Source organism: Neophocaena asiaeorientalis, unplaced genomic scaffold, assembly GCF_003031525.2.
Source record: "Neophocaena asiaeorientalis asiaeorientalis breed wild unplaced genomic scaffold, Neophocaena_asiaeorientalis_V1.1 scaffold77, whole genome shotgun sequence".
Lineage (NCBI taxonomy): Eukaryota > Metazoa > Chordata > Mammalia > Artiodactyla > Phocoenidae > Neophocaena > Neophocaena asiaeorientalis.
Genome location: NW_020174645.1, coordinates 4,754,922 through 4,775,789, shown reverse-complemented (window position 1 = coordinate 4,775,789; position 20,868 = coordinate 4,754,922). Strand labels below are relative to the sequence as shown.

Below are 20,868 nucleotides of genomic sequence, written 5' to 3'. Positions count from 1 at the left end.
AAGCCATTGAGGCCCTCCCTCTGGCCAACACGCCTGAAGTGTTTGGGCTACACCTCAACGCTGAGACTGGGTATTACACTCAGGCAGCTCGAGACATGTGGTCTCAGCTGCTGGAGCTGCAGCCTCAGACGGGTAAAGTCCCCCGCAGAGGACTGTGCCCATCGGGCTGGGGACAAAGGGCATTGGTGCAAAGTGCTGCTTCGGGTTCTGGTAGCTTCCGTACTGTTGGTGCCCTTCTGAGAGCCAGGAGGCACCCCAGTCCTGCGCTCAGATGCCTTGCTCTCTCTGAAACGTGTCCTGATTTCAGGGGAATGCAGCACCGCCATCAGCCGAGATGATTACACTGGCCATGTGGCCAAGGACATAGCAAACAAGATGCCCAAAGTCTTTGACTTGGACCTGGTCAGGAAGCAGCTGGGGATGGCCGCCTCCCCTACCTCAGTGGTGCTCCTGCAGGAGCTGCAGCGCTTCAACAAGCTTGTCATACGGATGTCCACGTCCCTGGCTGAACTTCAGAGGGTAAGCCTGTTCCTCAAGTGCAAATTCCTGCCTCGGTGGAGTGCTGGGTTTTCCGCTAGTCTTGCCTGACTGCTCTTGATTCTATAAACAGGCCTTGGCTGGAGAAGTTGGGATGAGCAGTGAATTAGATGATGTAGCCAGGTCCCTCTTTCTTGGGCAAATCCCTAATATCTGGAGAAAGCTTGCCCCTGACACCTTAAAGTCCCTCGGAAACTGGATGCCCTACTTCCTGCGGAGGTTCAGCCAGTACACGACGTGGGTGAGTGAGAGGCAGCGGTCTGCTTGCTGGTTCAAGGCTTGGCCTGGACCCCCTCAAACCACTTCCCGACTCCTTCTCCCCTCCCCAGCGGTACCTCTGTCAGGAGCTGACTGGGTGCTCTGGAAATGGTCTCGGACTCTGCAAGCGTATCTGTTCTTTTTTCCTTTTCTCCCTTCCCCCCTCCCTTCCTTCCTCCCTTCCTCGGGGGCTTCCCTGGTGGCGCAGTGGTTAAGAATCCGCCTGCCAATGCGGGGGGCACGGGTTCAAGCCCTGGTCCGGGAAGATCCCACATGCCGCAGAGCAGCTAAGTCCGTGCGCCACAACTACTGAGTCTGCTCTCTAGAGCCCTCGAGCCACAACTACTGAGCCCGCGTGCCGCAACAACTTGGTTCAAGCCCTGGTCCGGGAAGATCCCACATGCCGCAGAGCAGCTAAGTCCGTGCGCCACAACTACTGAGTCTGCTCTCTAGAGCCCTCGAGCCACAACTACTGAGCCCGCGTGCCACAACAACCGAAGCCTGCACGCCTAGAGCCCGCGCTCCCCAACAAAGAGAAGCCACCGCAAGGAAGAGTAGCCCCTGCTCGCCGCAGATAGAGAAAGCTCACGCACAGCAACGAAGACCCAACCCAGCCAAAAATAAATACATATATTAAAAAAAGAAAGACTTTGAAGCATACTATGGCCAACTTGATTTATCCATCTAAGCGTCTGTCTTGGCAATTGTTCCATCTAAGTACCTCTAGACGTCATTCCTTCTAGGCTGCTGCGTCTCACAGATATCCTGTATCCTTTCCCCTGATGGATATTTAGGCGGTTACCATTGGTTTTTTGTTCTCTTTTTTGGATTTTTTGTTTTGCTAGTATGAACACCACTCTGGGGCACATGCCTTTGGAGACTCATGTGAGTATGTTCCACGGGTGCAGTGGAAGAGCTGGATCCGAGTGTGTGCGTTTTAAATTCTGACAGCTCTTGTCAGATGGTTTTCTAGAGAACTTGAAACCACAGCGTACGAGAATGATTATTTCCTCACCTCTCTGCAACGTGGTGTGTGCTTAATACTTTGGATCTTTTTCTCCCTCATAGGCAAAAAGTAATATCAGCTATGTTGGTTGTGTATTTCTTTAATTATGGTGAGGCTGAGTGTATCTGACACGTTTATAGACATTTTGTGTTTTTCTATGAACTGTCTTTGTATCTTGATTTCATTTTTATCAAGTTCTCCACCTTTTTTAAAAAAATTATTTATTTATTTATTTTTGGCTGCGTTGGGTCTTCGTTGCGGTGCTCAGGCTTCTCCGGTGGCTTCTCTAGGCGCGCGGGCTTCAGTAGTTGTGGCTTAGTTGCTCCGCGGCATGTGGGATCTTTCCGTGGGATCAAACCCGTGTCCCCTGCATTGGCAGGCAGATTCTTAACCACTGCGCCACCAGGGAAGCCCCTCAAGTTCTCCACCTTCTAAAATTGGTTTTTAAGAGCTCTTTGTACATCAAGGGAATTAAGTCTTTTGTCTGCTGGTGTTACAGATATTTCCCCAGCTTGCCTTAAGCGTTTTGATTCTGTGGTATTTTTTCCATAGGAAAGTTTTACATTTTAATGTAGTCAAATAGATCAGTCTTTTCTTTTATGGCTTCTGGGTTTTGTATTCCCCACTCCAAGATTCTGAAAACATTCACTGGAGATTTGATTTGTAGTTTTGTGGTTTATTTATTTAGTTTAGTTTTGTTTTTATTTTTTTGGCCGCGCTGTGTGGCATGCGGGATCCTTGTTCCCCGACCAGGGATCGAACCCACGCCCCCTGCAGTGGAAGCGCTGAGTCTGCATGTGGTGTATTTTCTATATTTAAATCTTGGCTGCACCTGGAGTTTGGTGATCCAGCTTGTTTTTCCCAGTGGGCTGCCAGTTGTCCCAACACCATCTTCCTGCCCCTAACGTGAACTACATCTTTTGTCAGCTTTGACCCTGGCATTGGATGGCAGCCCCAGGCTCTCACCAGCTGCCTTCTCTCTCCAGGTCACCGAGAGTGAGCCCAATGTGATGTGGCTCTCAGGGCTGCACATCCCAGAATCCTACCTCACGGCCCTGGTGCAGGCCACCTGCCGGAGGAACGGCTGGCCGCTGGACCGCTCCACCTTGTTCACGCAAGTGACCAAGTTCCAAGATGCAGACGAAGTGAATGAGCGGGCGGGACAAGGTACGGCCAGCTCCCTGCGGATTCACAGCCTCTCATGTAGGGTCTCCCTCCCCACGCTACCCTCAAAAGGGCTGAGCACAGTGTGGGCCCGGAAAGTCAGACTGCTGCAAATACTGGCCATGTTTGTGTGCTGTCCACGTGGGGCTTGACGTCTCTGGGGGTGAGTCCAGATGTTTCTTTTCCAGTTTTTCCATTGAGACGTGGGCTGATGTCAGGGGAGAGCTGAGCCACACTCGCCCAGCTTGTCTGTGGGAAATGGGCTACTAGGTTAGAAAGAACTGGATCGCCAGGTGGCTTCCCTGGAACCCATGAGGGCCCGGGGGCATGGTAGCCAGAGAGCAGGATGGGCCAGGTGGGAACCGTTCAATTGTGCTATAACGTCAAGTCCCTTAGACACTGGTTACTGACTGTGAACTACGGCTGGAAACTGTGGTTTCCCGGGGGGGGTCGCGTCTTAGAGGACATCTCGCTGCAAGCACAAAAGCCCTCTTCAGCTAGCTTAGGGAGAGGGGGTTTACGGTGAACATTGTGGAGCGCTCAGTCCTCTTTGTAGAAGGCCAGCGAGGTCTCAGAGGGACCGGCAGTCTTGGGGTGGCCATGGTGCCAGCTGACTCTGGGGCTCGAGGCCAGTTAAGTCTGTGGGCCATGATGCCACATTGCTGGGGAGAGGCGACCACCCCTCTTCCGTGGCGCTGTGGCCATATGGAGGGTCACGGGGTCTCCAGGGTGTCCCATCTGGGCTCTACAAAAGGAAAGTGGGCGGGGTGGAAATGGTGGCCACCCCTTTTGGGAAGAGGCGGGGGCTGTGTATGGGGAAGGAGAATCAGTTAGTTACCCTTTTGTTTGTCCATATGCGCATCTGCTAGAGCTGCCGCATCGGCAGAGTGACACTTGCCTCCGCCTAAGTGCGGCTCTCTTCCTGGTGCCTCTAGGATGCTTTGTCTCAGGACTCTATCTAGAAGGCGCTGACTGGGATGTAGAAGAAGGATGTCTTATCAAGAGCACATCCAAGGTGCTGGCCGTCGACCTGCCGGTCGTGAAGATCATCCCCACTGAAGCCCATCGCCTCAAACTGCAGGTGAGAGGCCGACGCCTGCCCCGTTTCCCCTCTTCTCCTCTGACTGGAGTTAGACGCCAGGTGGTTTCCAAGAGTCTTGCCTTTTAGCACAGGGGCTCTTAACCTTTCAGGGCTGGGGGAAGCCTTTGAGCCACGTCCCGGGGGAACAATGCACGCGTGCGTGTGCGTGTGTGCAGAACCTTCCGGGGGCGGCACGGGTTCAAGGTTGGAGGCCGTGGCCCAGACCAGCTTGAGGAGCGACTCCTCCCTTCTGGTGAAATTCTGCGCTCATTGCGTGGATCGGAAGGTAGCTACATCCGGTGTGGACGGCAGGCGCCCCTGCAGGACGGCCTGCTCTGCTGGCCGACCCCGCTTCTCATGGGTGTCAGCAGAGCCCGGCACCTCGCGGGGCCCCTCCGCACCCGTAGCGCTTAGACGAGCCTTCGCCCTCCCCGGGACCCGCGCTCCCCTCTGCCCGCGCCGGCACCTCACGCCCCTTTCCTGTGCAGAACACTTTCCGGACGCCCGTCTACACCACCTCCATGAGAAGGAACGCCATGGGGGTCGGCTTGGTTTTTGAAGCCGATCTCTTCACCACGAAGCACATTTCTCACTGGGTCCTGCAAGGGGTGTGCCTCACCCTGAATTCTGATTAACCCTCTGGGTGAAGAAAACGGCACGAGATTCTAAGTCTGTGGCCGGCAACGGATGTGCTGGGAATTCGTGACGACGCACCATCTGCTGTCACTTCTTGGGGCCTCTCGAGGCAGGAGGGGGGTTGACACTGATTTTTTTCTTTCATTTGAAATCAGCCATTTGTATGTCTTTCCATATAAGTTAACCTGAATGGTTTTATTTTTTTTTAACTTAAAAAAAAAGGATTCTGTGGTATTCAAAAAGTAAATTCAACAAGAGCATTTTAAGACGTGTCGAATTTGCTTTTCCTTCTCGGGGGAACCACTTAAGCAAAACTGCCTGCGTGTCGATGGCACAAGTGAGAATTCTAACGCGAATTGTCAAAGGTGGTTTTTCGATGGTCCAGGTCTCTCAGCAGACGCCTCTCTGGAGCGAGGGCCGCGTGCTGGGGCGCGGAGGCAGCAGGGCCCCCGTCCCTGGGCTGACGAGGCCAGACTCACCCACACCCTTCCAGAACTCTCCCGCCCGGCTCCCCGGGCGCTGGCCTGGCAGCCTGTGGGGGAGGGTGCTGAGCCCGGTGTTTTGATTCCTGCGTGAGGCTGTGAGGGGTTGGGTGCAGACGAAGAACCCGAAGGACCGGCGGCTACCGGGCGTCTCTTCGTCCTGCGCACCTGGGGCTACTCCGGCCAGGCCCGGCCGGGGGCGAGGAGCGGCTTTACCCTGCGAGGGAGGAACGGGGCTGGGCTGAGCTGAGCGCTAGCGGGACACGAGGGCGAGGCCAGTCACGGGGACAACTGGCTTTTGCTAGAACTGCCGAGGCGCAGAACGTTCTAAGGGATGGCTCAGGGCAGTGAGACACAGCAGGGGACTCGTCTTTCCGGAAGTGAACCCCACCACCCCTGGGTGAGCCCACTGTCTGGGCAGCAGTTACGGGGGCAAGGGGCAGAAGCGGGCGCTATTTCTTTCCCTCCCACTGTTCCTCCCCCGCCCCAGGCCCACCCTCGGGTGGTTTAATAAAAGACACGGAACAGAAAGAAGGCAGGTTTAGAAAATAAAGTTTGTTGGGATCTTGAACATTTTGGATAAAACTAACAAAAAAACAACACACATTCAGGTCGTGGTGATATGAGGAGTGACGTCATCTTATTTAGTTCCCGTGACTTAACATACATCTGCTCGGTTATCCGTGCCGCCCCCGGGGGAGGGTGTGTCGGGAGGTTACGGGGGTCTCCTGGAGGGAGCAGGGCTGCTCCGGACAGGCCGCCCTGGAAACGGGAGGGATGAGGTCAAGGTCGTTATGTGTTGCTCCGACTTTATAATTAGGCGTGTGACTATCTGATGTCGTTAACGTCGAGCAGCGGCGCAGCCTGCGGCCCGTGCTTTGTCCGCGAGCGCGCTCAGATTCCGCGGAGCCGGGCTGGAAGCAAGCGAGTCGGCACACAGGTGTTTGGCCGCGGCGATTAGTAAGTACGGATTCCGTAGCAGGGACACGAGCGTGTGTCGGTGTCGGTCAGAGGGCAGGGGGAGCAGGAGAATAACCTGTTGACAGGCGTGAAAACAATTCGGCATGCATGGGAATTGAAAAAGAAAAGAAACAGAGGAGGTGCGGCTGAGTTTTCCCTAGGAGTGATCACAGTGCCTCGAGAGCGCGGGGAAGGGTCGCGGGGGGCCTTCACACAGTTCTGTCCGTCCCTGAGTGCTTCCTCGCCACCTTGCCGCCTCCGTTCACCTGGTCCACCGCCAGCGTCTCCACCTCGGGCGGGGCCTGCGCCGGGGTCGCGTGGTGGATGCGGTGCGCCACGCCCACGTGCGCCCTGTGCGGCTTCTCGCGGGCGGGGCTGGGCTGCTCGCCGGCGCTGCGGTCCGAGGCGATGGGGGGGATGACGAGGGGCCGCTCCTTGACGAGGTGGACCTCGGCCGACTCCCTGGCCAGCAGGAACGGGGTGGGGTCGGGCATGGCGTCCACCGGCTCCCGCAGAAGCAGTTTCCGGCTCTCGGCCCCGAATCTGTAGACCTCCTCGAACTCCGGGTGCAGCGGGGCCGAGAGGCTCTTCTTCATGCGGCGCCGGGGCGTCTCGGGCAGCCTGTCCTTGGGCGGGGCCGGCTTGTAGCTGGCCAGCGCGGGGCTGCCGGCCGGGCTGACGTCCGAGGTGCCGCCGGAGCTCAGGAGCTTCCTCTTGGTGGCGTGCAGCTGCGACGTCAGGTAGGCGATGGTGCCGGCGCGCTGCTCCAGCTCGCTGCTCAGCGCGCCCAGCTTGTGGCTCTTCACCTTCAGCTCCTCCAGGTACCGCCTCTCGCGCTCCTTGATGCTGTTCTCCAGCACGACGACCATCGCGCTCTTCTGCTCCAGCTCGGTCAGCAGCTCGTTGTTCTCGTCCTCCTTCAGCTTCAGCTGAGCCTCCAGGTCTTCACATCTTTTCTTGAGTTCGCTGCTTCTAGAAGATCCGTCTCCTGGAAGGCCAAGCCGAGGGAGCGGAGTGAGAACCCGAGGGCAGGGCAGCCAGGCCCTGGGGGGCAGGGAGACCTTCTGTGTGCGGGGATCGGGGGTCTAGGCCGGCCTCCCCTCCCCACGGTGGCGGTTCCCCTGGCCAAGATGGGTGCGGTGCCCACAGGCCACACGGAGGGTAGGACCCCCATCGCTCGTGCCACCTCCGTGTCCTCTCCCCCCAGGAAAGGGTAGGAGATCAGGCGGTCTTTGAGGCCCCATCCAGCTCTCCAGCTTATTGCGTAAAAGGATGTCTCCAAATTTCAAAAATGCCGACGTTAAAATGGGCAATTTCAGAGTATTAGACCTCTCCAAAGGCTGAGGATTAAACTGTTAGCAGAGCCATCTGTCTGCGCCATTCCAAGCACGGTTTGGAAAGGCAAACGTAGACTTCCTTTATGTCTAGAGCACCAAAGCTCTGAAATTGCGGAGGAGACTGGATGCCAGGCTGCCACCTTTCCCCCGACACGGGTCCCCTCTCTGCATCTCTCAGAGCATGGCATCCCTGGGCCTGAGCTCAGGCCCTACCTTGGTCCTTGGCCTGCCCCTAACACCACATAGGCCGCCCTCCGGCAAGACTCTCCCTGGCTGTGCTCGCGCTGGTGCAGGGCGGCTGAACGGGGCGGGTGGTCCGTGAAGGTAGGAGGCCCTGGTAGTGAGGCCGGAACCAGTGTTTGTGGGTGCCTCTCAGATGAAGATGCGGGCCGAACGGCTCCTCCGAGGGCCGCGTCTGCGTGTGCTTCCACCCCTGGGCGGGGCACCAGGCCCACCTGAGAGGCTTGCGCTCTGCCCCCCACAGGAGATGCCCCATGCCAGCTGTTACCACGAGCCCCTGATGAGGGGCCGGGTTGGTGGGCGGGTGGCCTTGGGACTCAGGGCTGAGAACCACGCCTGGAGAGGCTATAGGGCAAGAATGGTGTTTCTACAGATTAGCATGGGCTCAGAGGGGACAGGAAGTAAGGACAGGCTGATTTCGGTGACATGGATGGCAGGGGTGCGGGCTGGAGTCCCCGACTGGAGGTGGCCATCCTGCTCTCCTGAACCCCGTCCCCAGGCCCCTCATCCACCACACACAGGAAAAGGGGGTCCTGGCTCCCGGAAGGCACACTTAGGAGACGTGGCACGGGTAGCGCAGATGGAAAGTCAGTGCTGGATGGTGCTCTCGGGCTCAGGGGAACAGTCACGAGGACCTAGACACGCTCGTGAATAGTTACTGCTCGTGTGAGGCCTGTTTAGAAAAAGTCGTCTCGACTCAAGTGTGGTTTCTACACTTTTAAAAGCCTCACCCTGTTCTGGGGAGCAGCTATTGGGACAGGCCACAGAGGCCCCGGCTTCTGTCTCCTCTGCTCCAGCTGCCATCAGGCTGATAGTTTTGGGGGTCCCTGAGGATTCTGGTTTTGGGGGAGCATTTCTGGGACTAGAGTCTAGAGAAAGACCTTCAGCGCTGCTCTGGGGGCCACCCAGAAATGTGACCCCTCGCCCAACCAGTCTGTAGAGAGCACACACTTTGTGCCAGGTCCTGTGCTAAGCTCCACGGACACAGAGGAGGTGGGACCCCGCTCCATCTCCTCTTTCCTTCCGGTTTAAATCACATCTATTTCTTGATTACAGAAGGGACACATACTCACTGTAAAAAAATCAGAAAACCCAGAAGAACACAGAACAGGCATTCCAAGTACGTGTGTCGATCAGAAGGAAATAAAAGCACTCACCCCTCCCACCCCACCGACACACCGAGGGGTCCAAACTGCCCTCCCACCTTTCCTCAGAGAGCCCTGGTCACACGTGCAACTCTTCACAGCAAGTGTGTTTTCTTCTACGTGTGTAATTAGTGAAAACAGGTGGACCAACGTGTGCCTCAACAGGAAACAACAGGAAGCATCAGCTTTTGGGAAGGGAGTTCTTACCTGTCTGATCCGAACTTTTAAGTGTCAGCTCATACGTTAAATCTAAAAAGGAGATCATATATGTTAATTTTGTATGATTACGGTATATTTCGAGACCTTCATCAACTCTGAAAACGCACGATCAGCCTGCGAGTCCTGCCCGAACAGCATCAGAGGCAAGAGTGAGAAGAGCAACTGTCAGCGGCCGCTGTCCTTACTCGGGTTCGGGGGGGCCCTTCTTTTCCCCGTTACACACTCCAGCACCCACAATTAGCAGGCAGCTTGCTCTGTGTAGCACACTTTGGTCACTGGTTCCAAGACGCACGGTAACTTCTAACCATTGCACCTGGATCCTTCAGGTCCTCAGTAAGCTGAGAACTGGCTTCACAGCTTTACGCTCGTGCGTGTGGCCTTGGCAAAGAGGACGAGGTGACGCATTCAAATGGACCCCAGAGATGACAGGGTTAACCAGAGAGAGAGAAGAAGGCGGCCCCCTCCTCACTCACCCCGCACAGCTTTTGAGCCAGCCAGTGCGAGGTGACCTCGATGACAGGTCCTGCTTTGCTCTACAGCCCTGGCAGGCCTGGGACTGCCCCCCGCCCTGGTCCCCGGAGCTCGCTGGGGCCCCCGTACCTGTGCAGTGTTGCTGCAGCCGCCTGATCTCCGCGTGCAGCCCCTTGAGCGTGCTGGCGTGCTCCCGCTGAAGGAACAAGAGGTTCTTCTGCGCGCTGTGCAACTGGTTCTCCAGGTTTGCGGTCGCCATGCTGGCATCCAGATGACCTGCGGGGGACACAGGGCCTGGTGGCTGTCCCCGACAACGAGGGTCTCGGGGTGGCGGGCTGGAAGAGGACGCCGCCTGCCCTCCCTGGCCCTGCGGGCTGGAGGGCAGTGTGAGGCCCCGCTCCGGATGCAGACGGCTCCCTGATTCCAAATCCTAGGCTCTCCATGGGCTACCCGACTTCAACAGACTGAGAGCAAAACCTCCCTTGACAGACTTCCCTGAGGAGGTGAAGCACTGCTGCCCCCGCTCAGGAGAAGCGGGCGCGGGGAACTGGAACCTAGAGCTGGCGGGCCAGGAGGAGGACGACGAGCGTGGCGTTTCGGAGGGAAGCCCCGGGACCTCACAGAGTTGAGAGCCCCCCAAGTCCTTCTTTCCTCGGGAATCTCCTGAGAACCATCTCACGGGGCCACGTGGTGGCTGCAGGCGTCTGGAGGCCGGACCCAGACCCTGCCGTCCGCCACCCCCCGCCCCCGCCGCCTGCTTCCATCCTCCATCACCAGCCACTCGCTCAGGGCCTTCGCTGTAACTCGAGAAATGTGGCGAAGTCAGTTGGCCGTTCTGTAAAAGCTAGCCCAGTCATTCAAGACGCCTTGCACGGCACTGAAACGGGCTGAGGATGAAATGTGGATTATCTGCCTATAAATTATTCCTGTGAGTACGGAGCCTCGGGTGCCTTTTTCCTAATCTGCTGGGCCAACGAGCGCCCCCAAAGGAAATACCACCCCTCAGAGGGCTTCCGGTGAGCGGGCGTGTGGCAGGGTGGCACGAGGGTCCGCTCTGGAGGTGGCAACGCGCCGGGCGACACCAAGCACTGTCTGTTACCTGTAAGCCCCGCAGCTTACAGATAATTTACACCCCAGGCCTGGAGCTAAGAACGGCGCGTACCTGGAACCCAGGACACGTGTTTTCATTCACACGAGGAGGCTGGAGGAGGAAAGGAAAGTGAGGGAGTGCAGAGAAGGACAGAGAATGTGCCGGACAAAGCCTGGGCGAAGGGTGCACACGGACACGTCCTGGAAGGGACACGCCTGTCAGGGGAGAAGCTGGCGAGAGACAGCTGTGACGAAGAAGAAACAGCGCAGTTTTGGGTGGGAGTGTTCACTGCACCTATTACCGGAGGCGATCTGGCAAAGTGTATCTGGAGCCTTAGAATTTATCTTCCGTCTGACTTAGCGGTTCCGCTTCTAGGAATCCACCAGGGGGAAATGGTGGCCTCTGTGTGAGAAGGTGTAGCTACAGGAGGACGGTCACTACAGTGCAGTTCACAGTCAGAAAAGACCGGAGACAACGCAAAATCCAGCAAGAGGGAACTGGTTGAGTAAACACAGGATCGTTTCTATGCAAGGAAGATCAGATTTCCCCAGGCCTTGAGCTCTACCTAAAAGCTGGCTGCAGGCCATGCCAGAGCTGAGTTTCCATCCACCAGAGCCTTCCTCAGGGGAGCTGAGAGCAGCCTTTCCACAGGAGCGAGGAAGGTTTCCTCCCCGGAATTGTCTCCATGCTGTAGCCACAAGTTCCTTGTATGGGGCTGCCGGGCCAGACACTAATTCTAACTGGAGCCCCACGGTGCCTGAGATCCCGACCCTGTGTGGTCAGCGCGTGGCCTTGGGAGGAGGACGCTGACCTAACAAAGGAGCCAGCCCGGAACAAGGCAAGTCCGGGGCGTGATCCGTGAAGGGCTACAGAGTGTCCGAAAGCTGGACAGCCTCGACATCGAACGGAGGCAGATGCAGGACCGCTTCTGGAGCTTCCGGTAGAGACGCCCATGTTTCCTTCTGCTCAGCAGACCTGAGTCGGTCACTCTGGCATCAATTCCGTCGTCTCACCGGGAACATCAACTCCCAGGCGCTACGATGGGCTTCGCAAGTGGCCACGCCGGAGGAGATGCCTTGTTCTCCTCTTTAGAAGGATGGACCCAAATCTGCGCTCCTGGTGGCTAATGGAGAAAGCAGAGCCTGTGTTTCAGGGGTTTGCCATTGACGAGAAAGAACAATTTACATTTGATCCAGAACTTAGTGGGTCTGGAAGGGTGAAGAACGAGCTGGGTGTACAGTTGCCCCCTCGCTGCCCAGCGGCCTGGAGCGTCCACCGCTGCGTCTTGGTGACCCTACTTGGAAAACAGTTCTCAAGTCCACTTGCTTTTCTCCGTCTCTACACCTAAGCCACACCACCCTCACCTGAATCGCTGCGGCATCCTCCCTCTGTCCTCTCTTGCCGCCTCGATTCCGTCCCCACATCGTAGCAGAGTGATTTTCACAGAATCTTCGGGGGCTCCCACGGCTCTGAGTGAGGCTGGTCCACATGGGCCAGCCTCCAGGTGAGCCTCCAGGGCCTTGGCTGGGCCTCGCCTCCACACCCCGGGGCCTTGTCTTGGGCTTCTCTGCCCGGAGTGCTCCTCTCGGGTCTTCCCTTGGGCCCACCGTTCCCGTGAGCCAACGTCTGCGTGTCCTTTACTTCTCGGCCCAAGTTCACTTCCTCCCGGAAGCCCTGGCCCCCGGGCCGGGCGAGGTCACGCACTCTAAGCCTTCACGGCCTGCCCACAACTAGTTAACGGTCTCGCGCCTCCACGCGCAGACTGCAGGCTCGGTCCCCGCTGTACCCCGGGCCCTCGCACGGTGCCTGGCGCCCAGGAGGCCCACCGCCAGCACCTGCTAACCCAGTGGGCCCCAGCGCCGGGTTGTCCAGCGTGGGTGCGGCACCAGGGGAGCTTGAGGCCCTCAGGGCTGAAGAGCCTTTGCTTCCACGAGCTTCTGGCTTAACTTACAGGCATGCCTCGCACAGAGAAAGCATGATGTGCTAAAACTGCAAAACGGTTTCGTCCGGCACTGACGGCACAAAATGAGGTGTCGCCGAGACCAGAAATAAACGTGTGTTCTGTGACCTACCGTGGGGGGCAGCGAGGGGAGGGGACATGTGGCCTCAGCAGGCACCCCAGTCCCATCACAGTTTGGTATTAAATTTTATTTGTAACAAATTTAATATGATTTAAATAAGTATTCACATTCTAACTGCCTTGGCGAGTCGGCGACTTGAATGGCACTAAATCTGTAATTCATTAATTCACCGTCATAACTACAGAAATAAAAGCGTGCCCTTGAAGCTTCCCATTAGCCTGGGCAGGCAGTCTGGGGAAGAAGGAACATGAGGTGAATAGAGGAGCGCGATTATGTAATGTGCAAAGCCGGCAAGTGAGCTTTGACGGCTCCGTTTGGAGCCCTGACAACCAGAGGACAAGGGTTTTTCAGCCCCGTGATATTCCATTTGGAGGCTGGTCTCTCTTCTTCCACACTCTATATGCTGACTTAAAAGGCCCGGAGGAGGAGATGCCATCTGTGTGGGGCCTTCTCTGGTTGTTGGATATACATGCACGAGACAGGTCCACTTAGGTCCGAGGAAACAAGTCACACCTCCAGATGGGATCCAAATTACTACAGTATTTTCTCATCAGCTCAGAAGGGTACATAGTATCACTGACTTGCTGAGGACAGGGAGTTGCTGCTGCTTCAAACAAGGTGATGGTTTAATGTCTTCTCATTAGTTACTGATGACGTGGAATCACTGCAACGACGTAGTCCTTCCCAGAAGCTGACGTGAATGAAGCTACAGAAGCATCCCGTTCAGGCCAAGGAGACACGGCTGAGAGATGCAGATAATAGGGAGGAAGGGGCGGAGCTCGTCCTGGGAGGCGTGACTCAGAATCTCTGGCTATGGGAGCCAGAGACGTGAAGGAGCATTCAGGACCCCTCCCTGAAAGGGTCAGCGCGATGGACGAAGGTGAGGTGCAGGCGTCTGCCGCAGACGAATAGCGCTTCCTGCTTGAGTGAAAGGCACTCAGGCCCTCTCAGCCGTGTGTCAGCCAGTAGTGCAGGGCGACACCCCTAAAGCGTGGCTGACAAAACACTGCACTTTCCCTGTCGAAAGGGCATATGCTCCATGTTGTGGGCTCTTTGTACTGCAGCTTCTTGTCTCGAGGCGATCCCATTTCGTGTCTCAGTGTCATCAGGAGCCATCGGCAATTTTACAGTGATTTGCTCGGTCAGAGGCAGCGTGGTCTGGACACGGGCCCTCTTCTCTCCCCGGAGATGCAGCCCTCACTGTGGAGGATGGGGTTCCGTCCACGGCGGCAGCCAGAGGGCAAGCCCCACTCTGCCCGCTTCCTCCCGTGGAACCCTGGCAGAAGCAAAGGGCGTGGGCATCTCAAAGCAAGACCACCCGTGGGGCAGATTACCTTGATCGTGACTCGGAGGTTAGGCCACATCCATGTTTTTTCCCGTGGCAAATTCACTAGACATTAAATTTCTGTGGATTTACTGTTCCCTCTATATGGTCAGAAAGTTAACACTTGAAAAGGGCCAAGTTCTATAGAGGTCGGCACCTGGCCGAGACGGCTTCCCGGAGCGGGCAGGGATACTAACAATCACCTCGTGGTGACAACGTGCTTTTAATGATGGTTCTCAGAGAGACGTGAGGACCCCGACCTCACTGGGTCTGCTCTGTATCCGCACGAGGACAAATTGCCTGTCAGTAGCTCACGTCCAGTTCTCAACCCAATTCAAAGTAATGTCCTTTCCTCCCTTTGGGGGCATTAATGTATAATTGATGACATCGTGATCTTATTTATGGACCATCTCCGCTTGCGCGAGCACAAAGTGCTTCCCCACCCCTTACGTCGTTTGTTCTCACAAACACCCAAGGAAAAACAGGAACGTCCTACCCACAAGTGAAAACGTAAATCAGGAGATGCTGCTGCTGAGCCCTGAGGCTGCTCCTAGCCCTCAGACCCTGTGGGTGAGAATCTGGAGGGCGGGGGTGGACGTCACCTTCAGGCAGGAGTCCAGATGCTCTCCACAGAGCATGCACACGGTCTCCAGCGCTCTGAAGCTGGGGGGATGTGCGCAGTCCACTGCAGCAGGCTCTCGGCGGGAAGGGCTGCAGCGTCCCCCAGCGCAGCGCGGGGCGAGCCTGGAGCTGCACCGCTCAAGGAGGTGGGACCCACCCTCCCTACGCTCCAGCTGGGACAGTCAGCGACCAGGAAGGCCCTGCCGACCACCCAGTTCGGCAGAAAGACTCACCAACAAGTCTTGCTTTTTTTTTTTTTGGCCACGCCATGTGCATGCAGGATCTTAGTTCCCGCTGCCTCGTCCCTCTGGTGCTCTTGGGGTCAAGCCCCACGTTCCCAGTGGCCCTGCCTGCTCAGCTGCCCACCCCTGCCCCGGCCTCACCCCATACCACCTACACTGCTGCCCTCTCACCCCTGGCGTCTGCCGCAGCCCCAGCACGGGGCCTCTGCACACTGGTTCCCGCAATCCGCACTGCTCTTGGCAAACCACCTCCTCGCCTAATGAGCCCCCATTCTTCCTTCGTGTCTGAACTCCTGAATTACGTACGGGCTTCAGTTACTTTTATACGGCTCCCCGATGGTACCGACTGGAGATCTCAACAAGAATTACATGGCATTAACCAAAAAGCACTGCAGCAGCACTGGTTTGAACATGACCTCATCCTGTAATTTCTTCATACGCCAGAAACAATGTTTTAAAGTATCCCTGGACCACATTTCTTAGGCTAAAAGAAATGGAATATCTTTGATAGGAAAAGGTCTCACCATTTAAAAATGGGACACTTCTTTGTTCCTGGGCAATCAAAAGTAGACTTATCTATTCTCTCAACACAAAGCTTGTGGAAATAGGGTAATAATTTTAGAATCTGAAAAAAAAATAGTACACCCAGTACTCACGTGGTGCTGTGAATTAGTTATAACAAGCTATTTTAGATCCTAGTCATGAATAAGTTATAACCCATTCACATCTGGTTCTCATGCCGTGAACCGTCAGAATGACTGGCGTCCCACTGCCTCTGCGCGTGCTCGGCAGGGCCTGGGGCCCGGCAAGCGTCTTGCGCGCAAGGACCTCTGTGGCTGTTTTGTGGGAACTGTCTGTGTGGCTCTGGTGTCCTCTGGCTGAAGCACTGTCACGGAGTAAATGAAGGTTGGCCAGAGGACAAAGGCAAGTGTAGTGATTAAATGTAAGAGGAGACGAGATGGTTCCCAGCAGGGAGGTGGTGTCCTAAGTGGATTCGTGGACTCAGGAAATGTTGAGGGTGGCAGAGACCTTCAAAATCAACTATTCCAACACCTCATTATTTCAAGATCAAGAACCTGTGGCCCAGAAAAGATCTGCTTAGCACAACGGGATAAAAGAGCAGAATGGCCGAGGTCTTGAGGTGCTAGAGTGTTTGGGGTTAAATCTGAACCCTATCTTGTCACCTAAACCATCGTAATATCTAACTTAAAGGGTTACGTGCTAAATGCAATCACTTATGGTGTCTGGCATGTAGTAAGTGCTCAATAATTGTTACCTATATTATTTTATGTAAATATTGATCAATATATAAATATTGTTTACTTATCCCCACACTAGAGTATTTCCTGAACATCATCTAAGTGTGGAAATGAGCTAGCAAAGGATTCCAGTTACGTCCAAAGAGGGCAACATAAAAGCAAACACAAGCATTTTCTGCTGGCCTTTTCCATTTTCACTGGAGAGGAGCCATTCAGGGAAGCGAATAAAGAGAGTCAGGCAGAATCAGGCACCCTAAGGGACAGTAAAACCTACTTCCTACGTTGAATCAATCTATAGTACTCTACAAGAAGCTAAAAAAAGGTGGACGGCTAATTAGGCCATCAACTCTCAATCTAAAATACCTGCTTGTAGGAAAGGAAACTTAACCATCTCTGAAAAATGAAGCCTGATGTTATTCTGAATTCACAACAATCCTGGACAAAGAAACTGTTTTAAGTTGCACGACCCTGTTATTTCTACTTGCACGCGTATTTAAGAAGTTCAGCTGGTAAGTTATTTGAGAATCCCAAAGAGTTAGGACCCTAAGAAAAAGGACAGCATTTCAAGGAAGCGTAAGCACTCTACAATCACTCCAAAAACATTCTGGTAAAAAGAATGAACACCATTAAAACGTGGAAGTAAAAAAACGCTGAAAGCAAAAGATGCAATTATTTTTGAAGTGACAAAAAATCTTGTTTATTACTCATTCTTAAGCAATTGGGATATTTTTAAAACTAATACAATAGGCGGGTCAAGAGCTTAGCACAGGAGTCAGGATCCTGGGCTCCGGTTCGGACTCAGCCACGTTCGAGCTGCAGCCTCTCTGTGCCCTCACCTTCTTCTCCCATAACATGAGGAACAATAACAGTACCTACAAGACACAGTGGCTGGGGGGATGAAATGAGCTATCTTAGATAAAACACTTAGCATGTGTCTGGTCTGCTGCGATAAAGTGGTTAACTGAACTAAATTTGCACTCGTCCAAATGTGGGAACTTCAGATGGAGATGCTTTCTGGGGTCCTGTTCTCTGTCTGGGTGGGCAGTGCACATCACCTTTTAATAGTTGGTCTCTAAAACCTAAAAGAGGAGAACGCCAGTAGAAGCCAAAAGAAGAAAAGCATCTTTTGCAAGATAACCACCTCACAGAGTAATCTGAATGTCTGCCAGTGAGGAGTTAGCGTGGCACGTCTCAACTATGATATCATTAAAAATGATAATGTGGATCTATATTTATTGACAACGAAATACATCTATAATAGGTTAAGTCAAAAGAGTATATTAAAAGCTGTATATATCATGTTTCTGTAGATACAAGTAGAGAAAATTCTAGAAGTATACACAATGAAACATGAAAAGCATTTATCTCTAGATGGTGGATTGTGGGTGATTTTTACTTTAAAAAAATTCTATTTTGGTACTACCTAAAGCTTCTTTAATGATGAAAATATATTACTTTATAGCCAGAAAAAACTATAAAGCAGTTTCTCTTACAAAACATGACCACTAACTATCCACTAGCAAAGTGGTATCATATGTTTTAGTGATGTTGTTCCAGGGTAGTCTTGGGATGCTTTACCAGAACCAAGGAGAATTAACGGGAAGGCAATTTTTATAAAAGCAACAGTTTAGCGTCTCCGAGATAGGCAGAAAATGATCATGACGAGCCCTCGAGCACCTCCCCACCCCCATGCATTGTACATTCCTGTAATTCTCTGACATTATCCGTCATAAAATACAAGGCTCATCACAATTCTTTAGACACTGACAGCCATTTCCTTCTGAAAGAATGTACAGCCTAACATTAAAGTTGTAATAGATGTGATTAGAGGCATCAGCAATTAGACAGGGAAATGCGATATGTGGTTGTCTGGGAAGGCTGCAGTCACTGGAGGCGTGCGTGATGGATTTATGAACCGTGTTTCTCTACAGTCTGATTATCTCATACTTTAAGAGTTTCTATTTGACTTCTATTTAAAAACCATGTCACGTGTCTGTACACTGGTAGGGGCTCGGTCCCTCTGTGTGTAAACGTCTCAGGAAGAAAGCAAGTCTGTGTTTCAGGTTGTCTAAAAGTGCCTCCGAGTGGGCCGTGGCCAGGCAGAGAAACACACGCACTCCCACGGTCTGAAATCACACAGTGCCTTCTGGGAGTGCCCAGGGCCTCCCAGGAAACCGGGCGACTTCATGGCCAGAGTGCTCATGCCCTGTGGCAGACCCCACCCCAGGAGGCAGGCGCACCAGCACCCCATCTCCTGGCTGTGAGGGGCTGCCATCCCAGGCATCACGTCATCACACAGTCGGCTCAGCACTTCCTGTTTCAGGGAAGTTGCTTCTAGGGCAGGGGGTGGCCAGGTGGCCGGCGGGTCTGTGGTGGCGCCACTTGGCCCTTCCTGCTCTCCCTGCATCCCCCTCCTGCCCTTCCTGGGCAGCCTCCAGCTGACTGGCCTGCCCCCTGCCCCCCGCCCCCGGCCCGGGATCACCCAAATCGCCTCATTTCAGAAGCGAGGGCAGGAAACATTTGCAACTAAAGAGAGATGCCGTTTGTGAGCTCCTGACAACCTTGTCCTTTACCAAGATGAGCCTGAGCCAGTAATTTAGGGACATATAAAATCTCAAGACTTCCCACACAAATAGCTCTACCGAGTGACATCTGCCTTTAAATGGAAAGGAGAATTAGCAGGTCATATCTGATTAGTGTTTCCATTTCTCCAGCTGACTGTGATTACTGCAGATTTTAATTGTCTGCTGGTTGATGACGAAAAGGTATGGTGACCCAAATGCCAAACTGTCGTCTTACACTGACGAAATAGGAGCTACTTCTCAAGTCTTAGCGCTCGACAATCACTACCCTAAACTGTATTTCCGAGGCTGAGAGGCGTGCACTTGCTTTAAAAATCTCTCTCTCTATGGTTTGCCAAACGGATGAACCATCTCAGTTGACTTAACTGATAGGGGCTTCTTTTATCCACTTTGGGCGCCTGACTAATTAGGCCCCAAAAAGAAGGAAAGGTATTATTATTATTATTAATTATTGGCCGCACCGTGCAGCATGCTGGATCTTAGTTCCCCAGCCAGGGCCAGGGATCGAACCCCTGTCCCCTGCATTGGGAGCATGGAGTCTTAAATCACTGCCAGAGAAGTCCCCGGAAAGAAAGGTATTGTTAACCAAAGCTCTATACACTTTAATTTAGCCATACTTTTCCTTTATTACTTATACTAAAGTAAACTAGTCGGTTGTTTCATTAGTGCTAATAGAACATATTTAGCTAAACTCTCACTAAGCATCTAAGATGATCACTGACAGAGAAAAGAGACTTTATCCTCGTGCTATTCTAGAAAGGACTCTGCCCGGCTCCAGCCGTGTCATCTTGGACAGCATTACAATTTGGCTAGGCAGTCAAGCAAAAACAAGACACCTCCCGACTTGCCCTTCTACAAAAGGGACCCACACGAGTTATTTCAGACAGGTTGACAGAAGAAGGATAGTAGAGAGCTTTGAAATCATTAAAACAGTCCAACGGTAGTCAATTCAGCAACTAAAGGAACCAGGGCCAAGCATTCAGTTTTAGTAATTACATACCCTCCGGTGTTCAGGGATAAAATATTTTTATGGGACTTTTTTCCCTATGGAATAACAGCTGGAGTACAAATATTTTTAGAAGACGACAAACCTATTCTTTTAAAAAGGCATTTACCTGGATCTTCGCTTCCTAGAACGTTTTTGATGGCTGCAGCATGTCCGCCTAAGGATGCTTGGCCTCTCGGTTGCCCATCTACCGCTCTGACAGTCCCGACATACATTATCCACATCTTTAAAAGTTTCCTTTCTGTGAGCTTCCTGTGCCGTGTAGGATAAATGAGGCACGTTTACTGATGACATTTAGGGTGACTCCTATAAAGTTCTCTCTACTCACAATGATTCTTTTATTGTGTCAGGGGCCAGGAGAATTCCCAGAATCCTATACTCCACTTCTTTAGTAAGTCACGCATGGAGTTCCAGGGGAGGAGAAAACCTCCCCCACAGAATACTGCTCTATTAACAGGGTCTGGCATTTAAAACAAACAAGCAATACTGAGATCCAGATGAAGCTGACAAGAGTGAGAATGAGGCAAGGTATGCAGGTGCTGTGCAGGTAATTTAGGGTTTGTCTTTGCAGCCAAATTTGGATCATATTAGATAAACGAGCCATTCGTACATTAGCCAGTAGAAATAACTAAAAACAAATAGAGGTAAAATAAGAGGGAGGGCAGTTGTCTTTCACAGATTACCTGTCAGCTGTGGGAGGACAGCAGAAGAAATTGGGGAAAGAAAACCATCACGGCATTTTATATTCATTTGGAATTTTCAAAGAAGGGGATGCAATTCAGTATTTTCTCACTCTTCCTGTCCTTGACACTATTTTTCTTTTGCACTTCTGTCGCGTTTTCCATTTGTATGACAGCCTTTGTTTTGTTTTCCTCTGGTATTTGACCTCATACTCCCACAATGGGATTAATTATAATCATGAAACTCTTTCGGGGCCCACTTTAATTTAGATACTTTTAATAATAAGCATACGATGTATCCGTATTTTTGGAACTTGGCAATTTTGGTTTAGAGTGCCCAGATTTTCCATTTGAAGTCCAAAATCCTGAGGCTGGGTGTTTCAGCTTCTTCCAGTTGATCCAGTTCTGGTGGTGTCTGTCAGGTCGTTGGGAGCCAGTGGAATTTGT

At 53.1% G+C, this 20,868-nt stretch overlaps 2 protein-coding genes across 2 annotated transcripts in view; one reads left to right on the top strand and one right to left on the bottom strand.

Moving 5' to 3' along the window:
• The window catches only part of DNAH10 (dynein axonemal heavy chain 10), a 148,662-nt gene extending 143,735 nt beyond the window's left edge, over positions 1–4,927 (top strand). The window contains exons 73-78 of the mRNA XM_024758684.1: positions 1–132; positions 308–519; positions 611–778; positions 2,788–2,968; positions 3,901–4,046; positions 4,535–4,927. Of these exons, the coding sequence (XP_024614452.1) occupies positions 1–132; positions 308–519; positions 611–778; positions 2,788–2,968; positions 3,901–4,046; positions 4,535–4,681 (986 nt within the window). The 3' untranslated portion in view covers positions 4,682–4,927. The remainder of the gene's footprint in view (positions 133–307; positions 520–610; positions 779–2,787; positions 2,969–3,900; positions 4,047–4,534) is intronic.
• A 772-nt stretch (positions 4,928–5,699) lies between these two features.
• CCDC92 (coiled-coil domain containing 92) overlaps positions 5,700–20,868 on the bottom strand; it is a 30,036-nt gene continuing 14,867 nt past the window's right edge. Inside the window, exons 2-4 of the mRNA XM_024758462.1 lie at positions 9,666–9,812; positions 9,054–9,095; positions 5,700–7,112 (exon numbers count right to left, since the gene is read on the bottom strand). Coding sequence (XP_024614230.1) covers positions 6,334–7,112; positions 9,054–9,095; positions 9,666–9,795 — 951 coding nt within the window. The 5' untranslated portion in view covers positions 9,796–9,812 and the 3' untranslated portion in view covers positions 5,700–6,333. The remainder of the gene's footprint in view (positions 7,113–9,053; positions 9,096–9,665; positions 9,813–20,868) is intronic.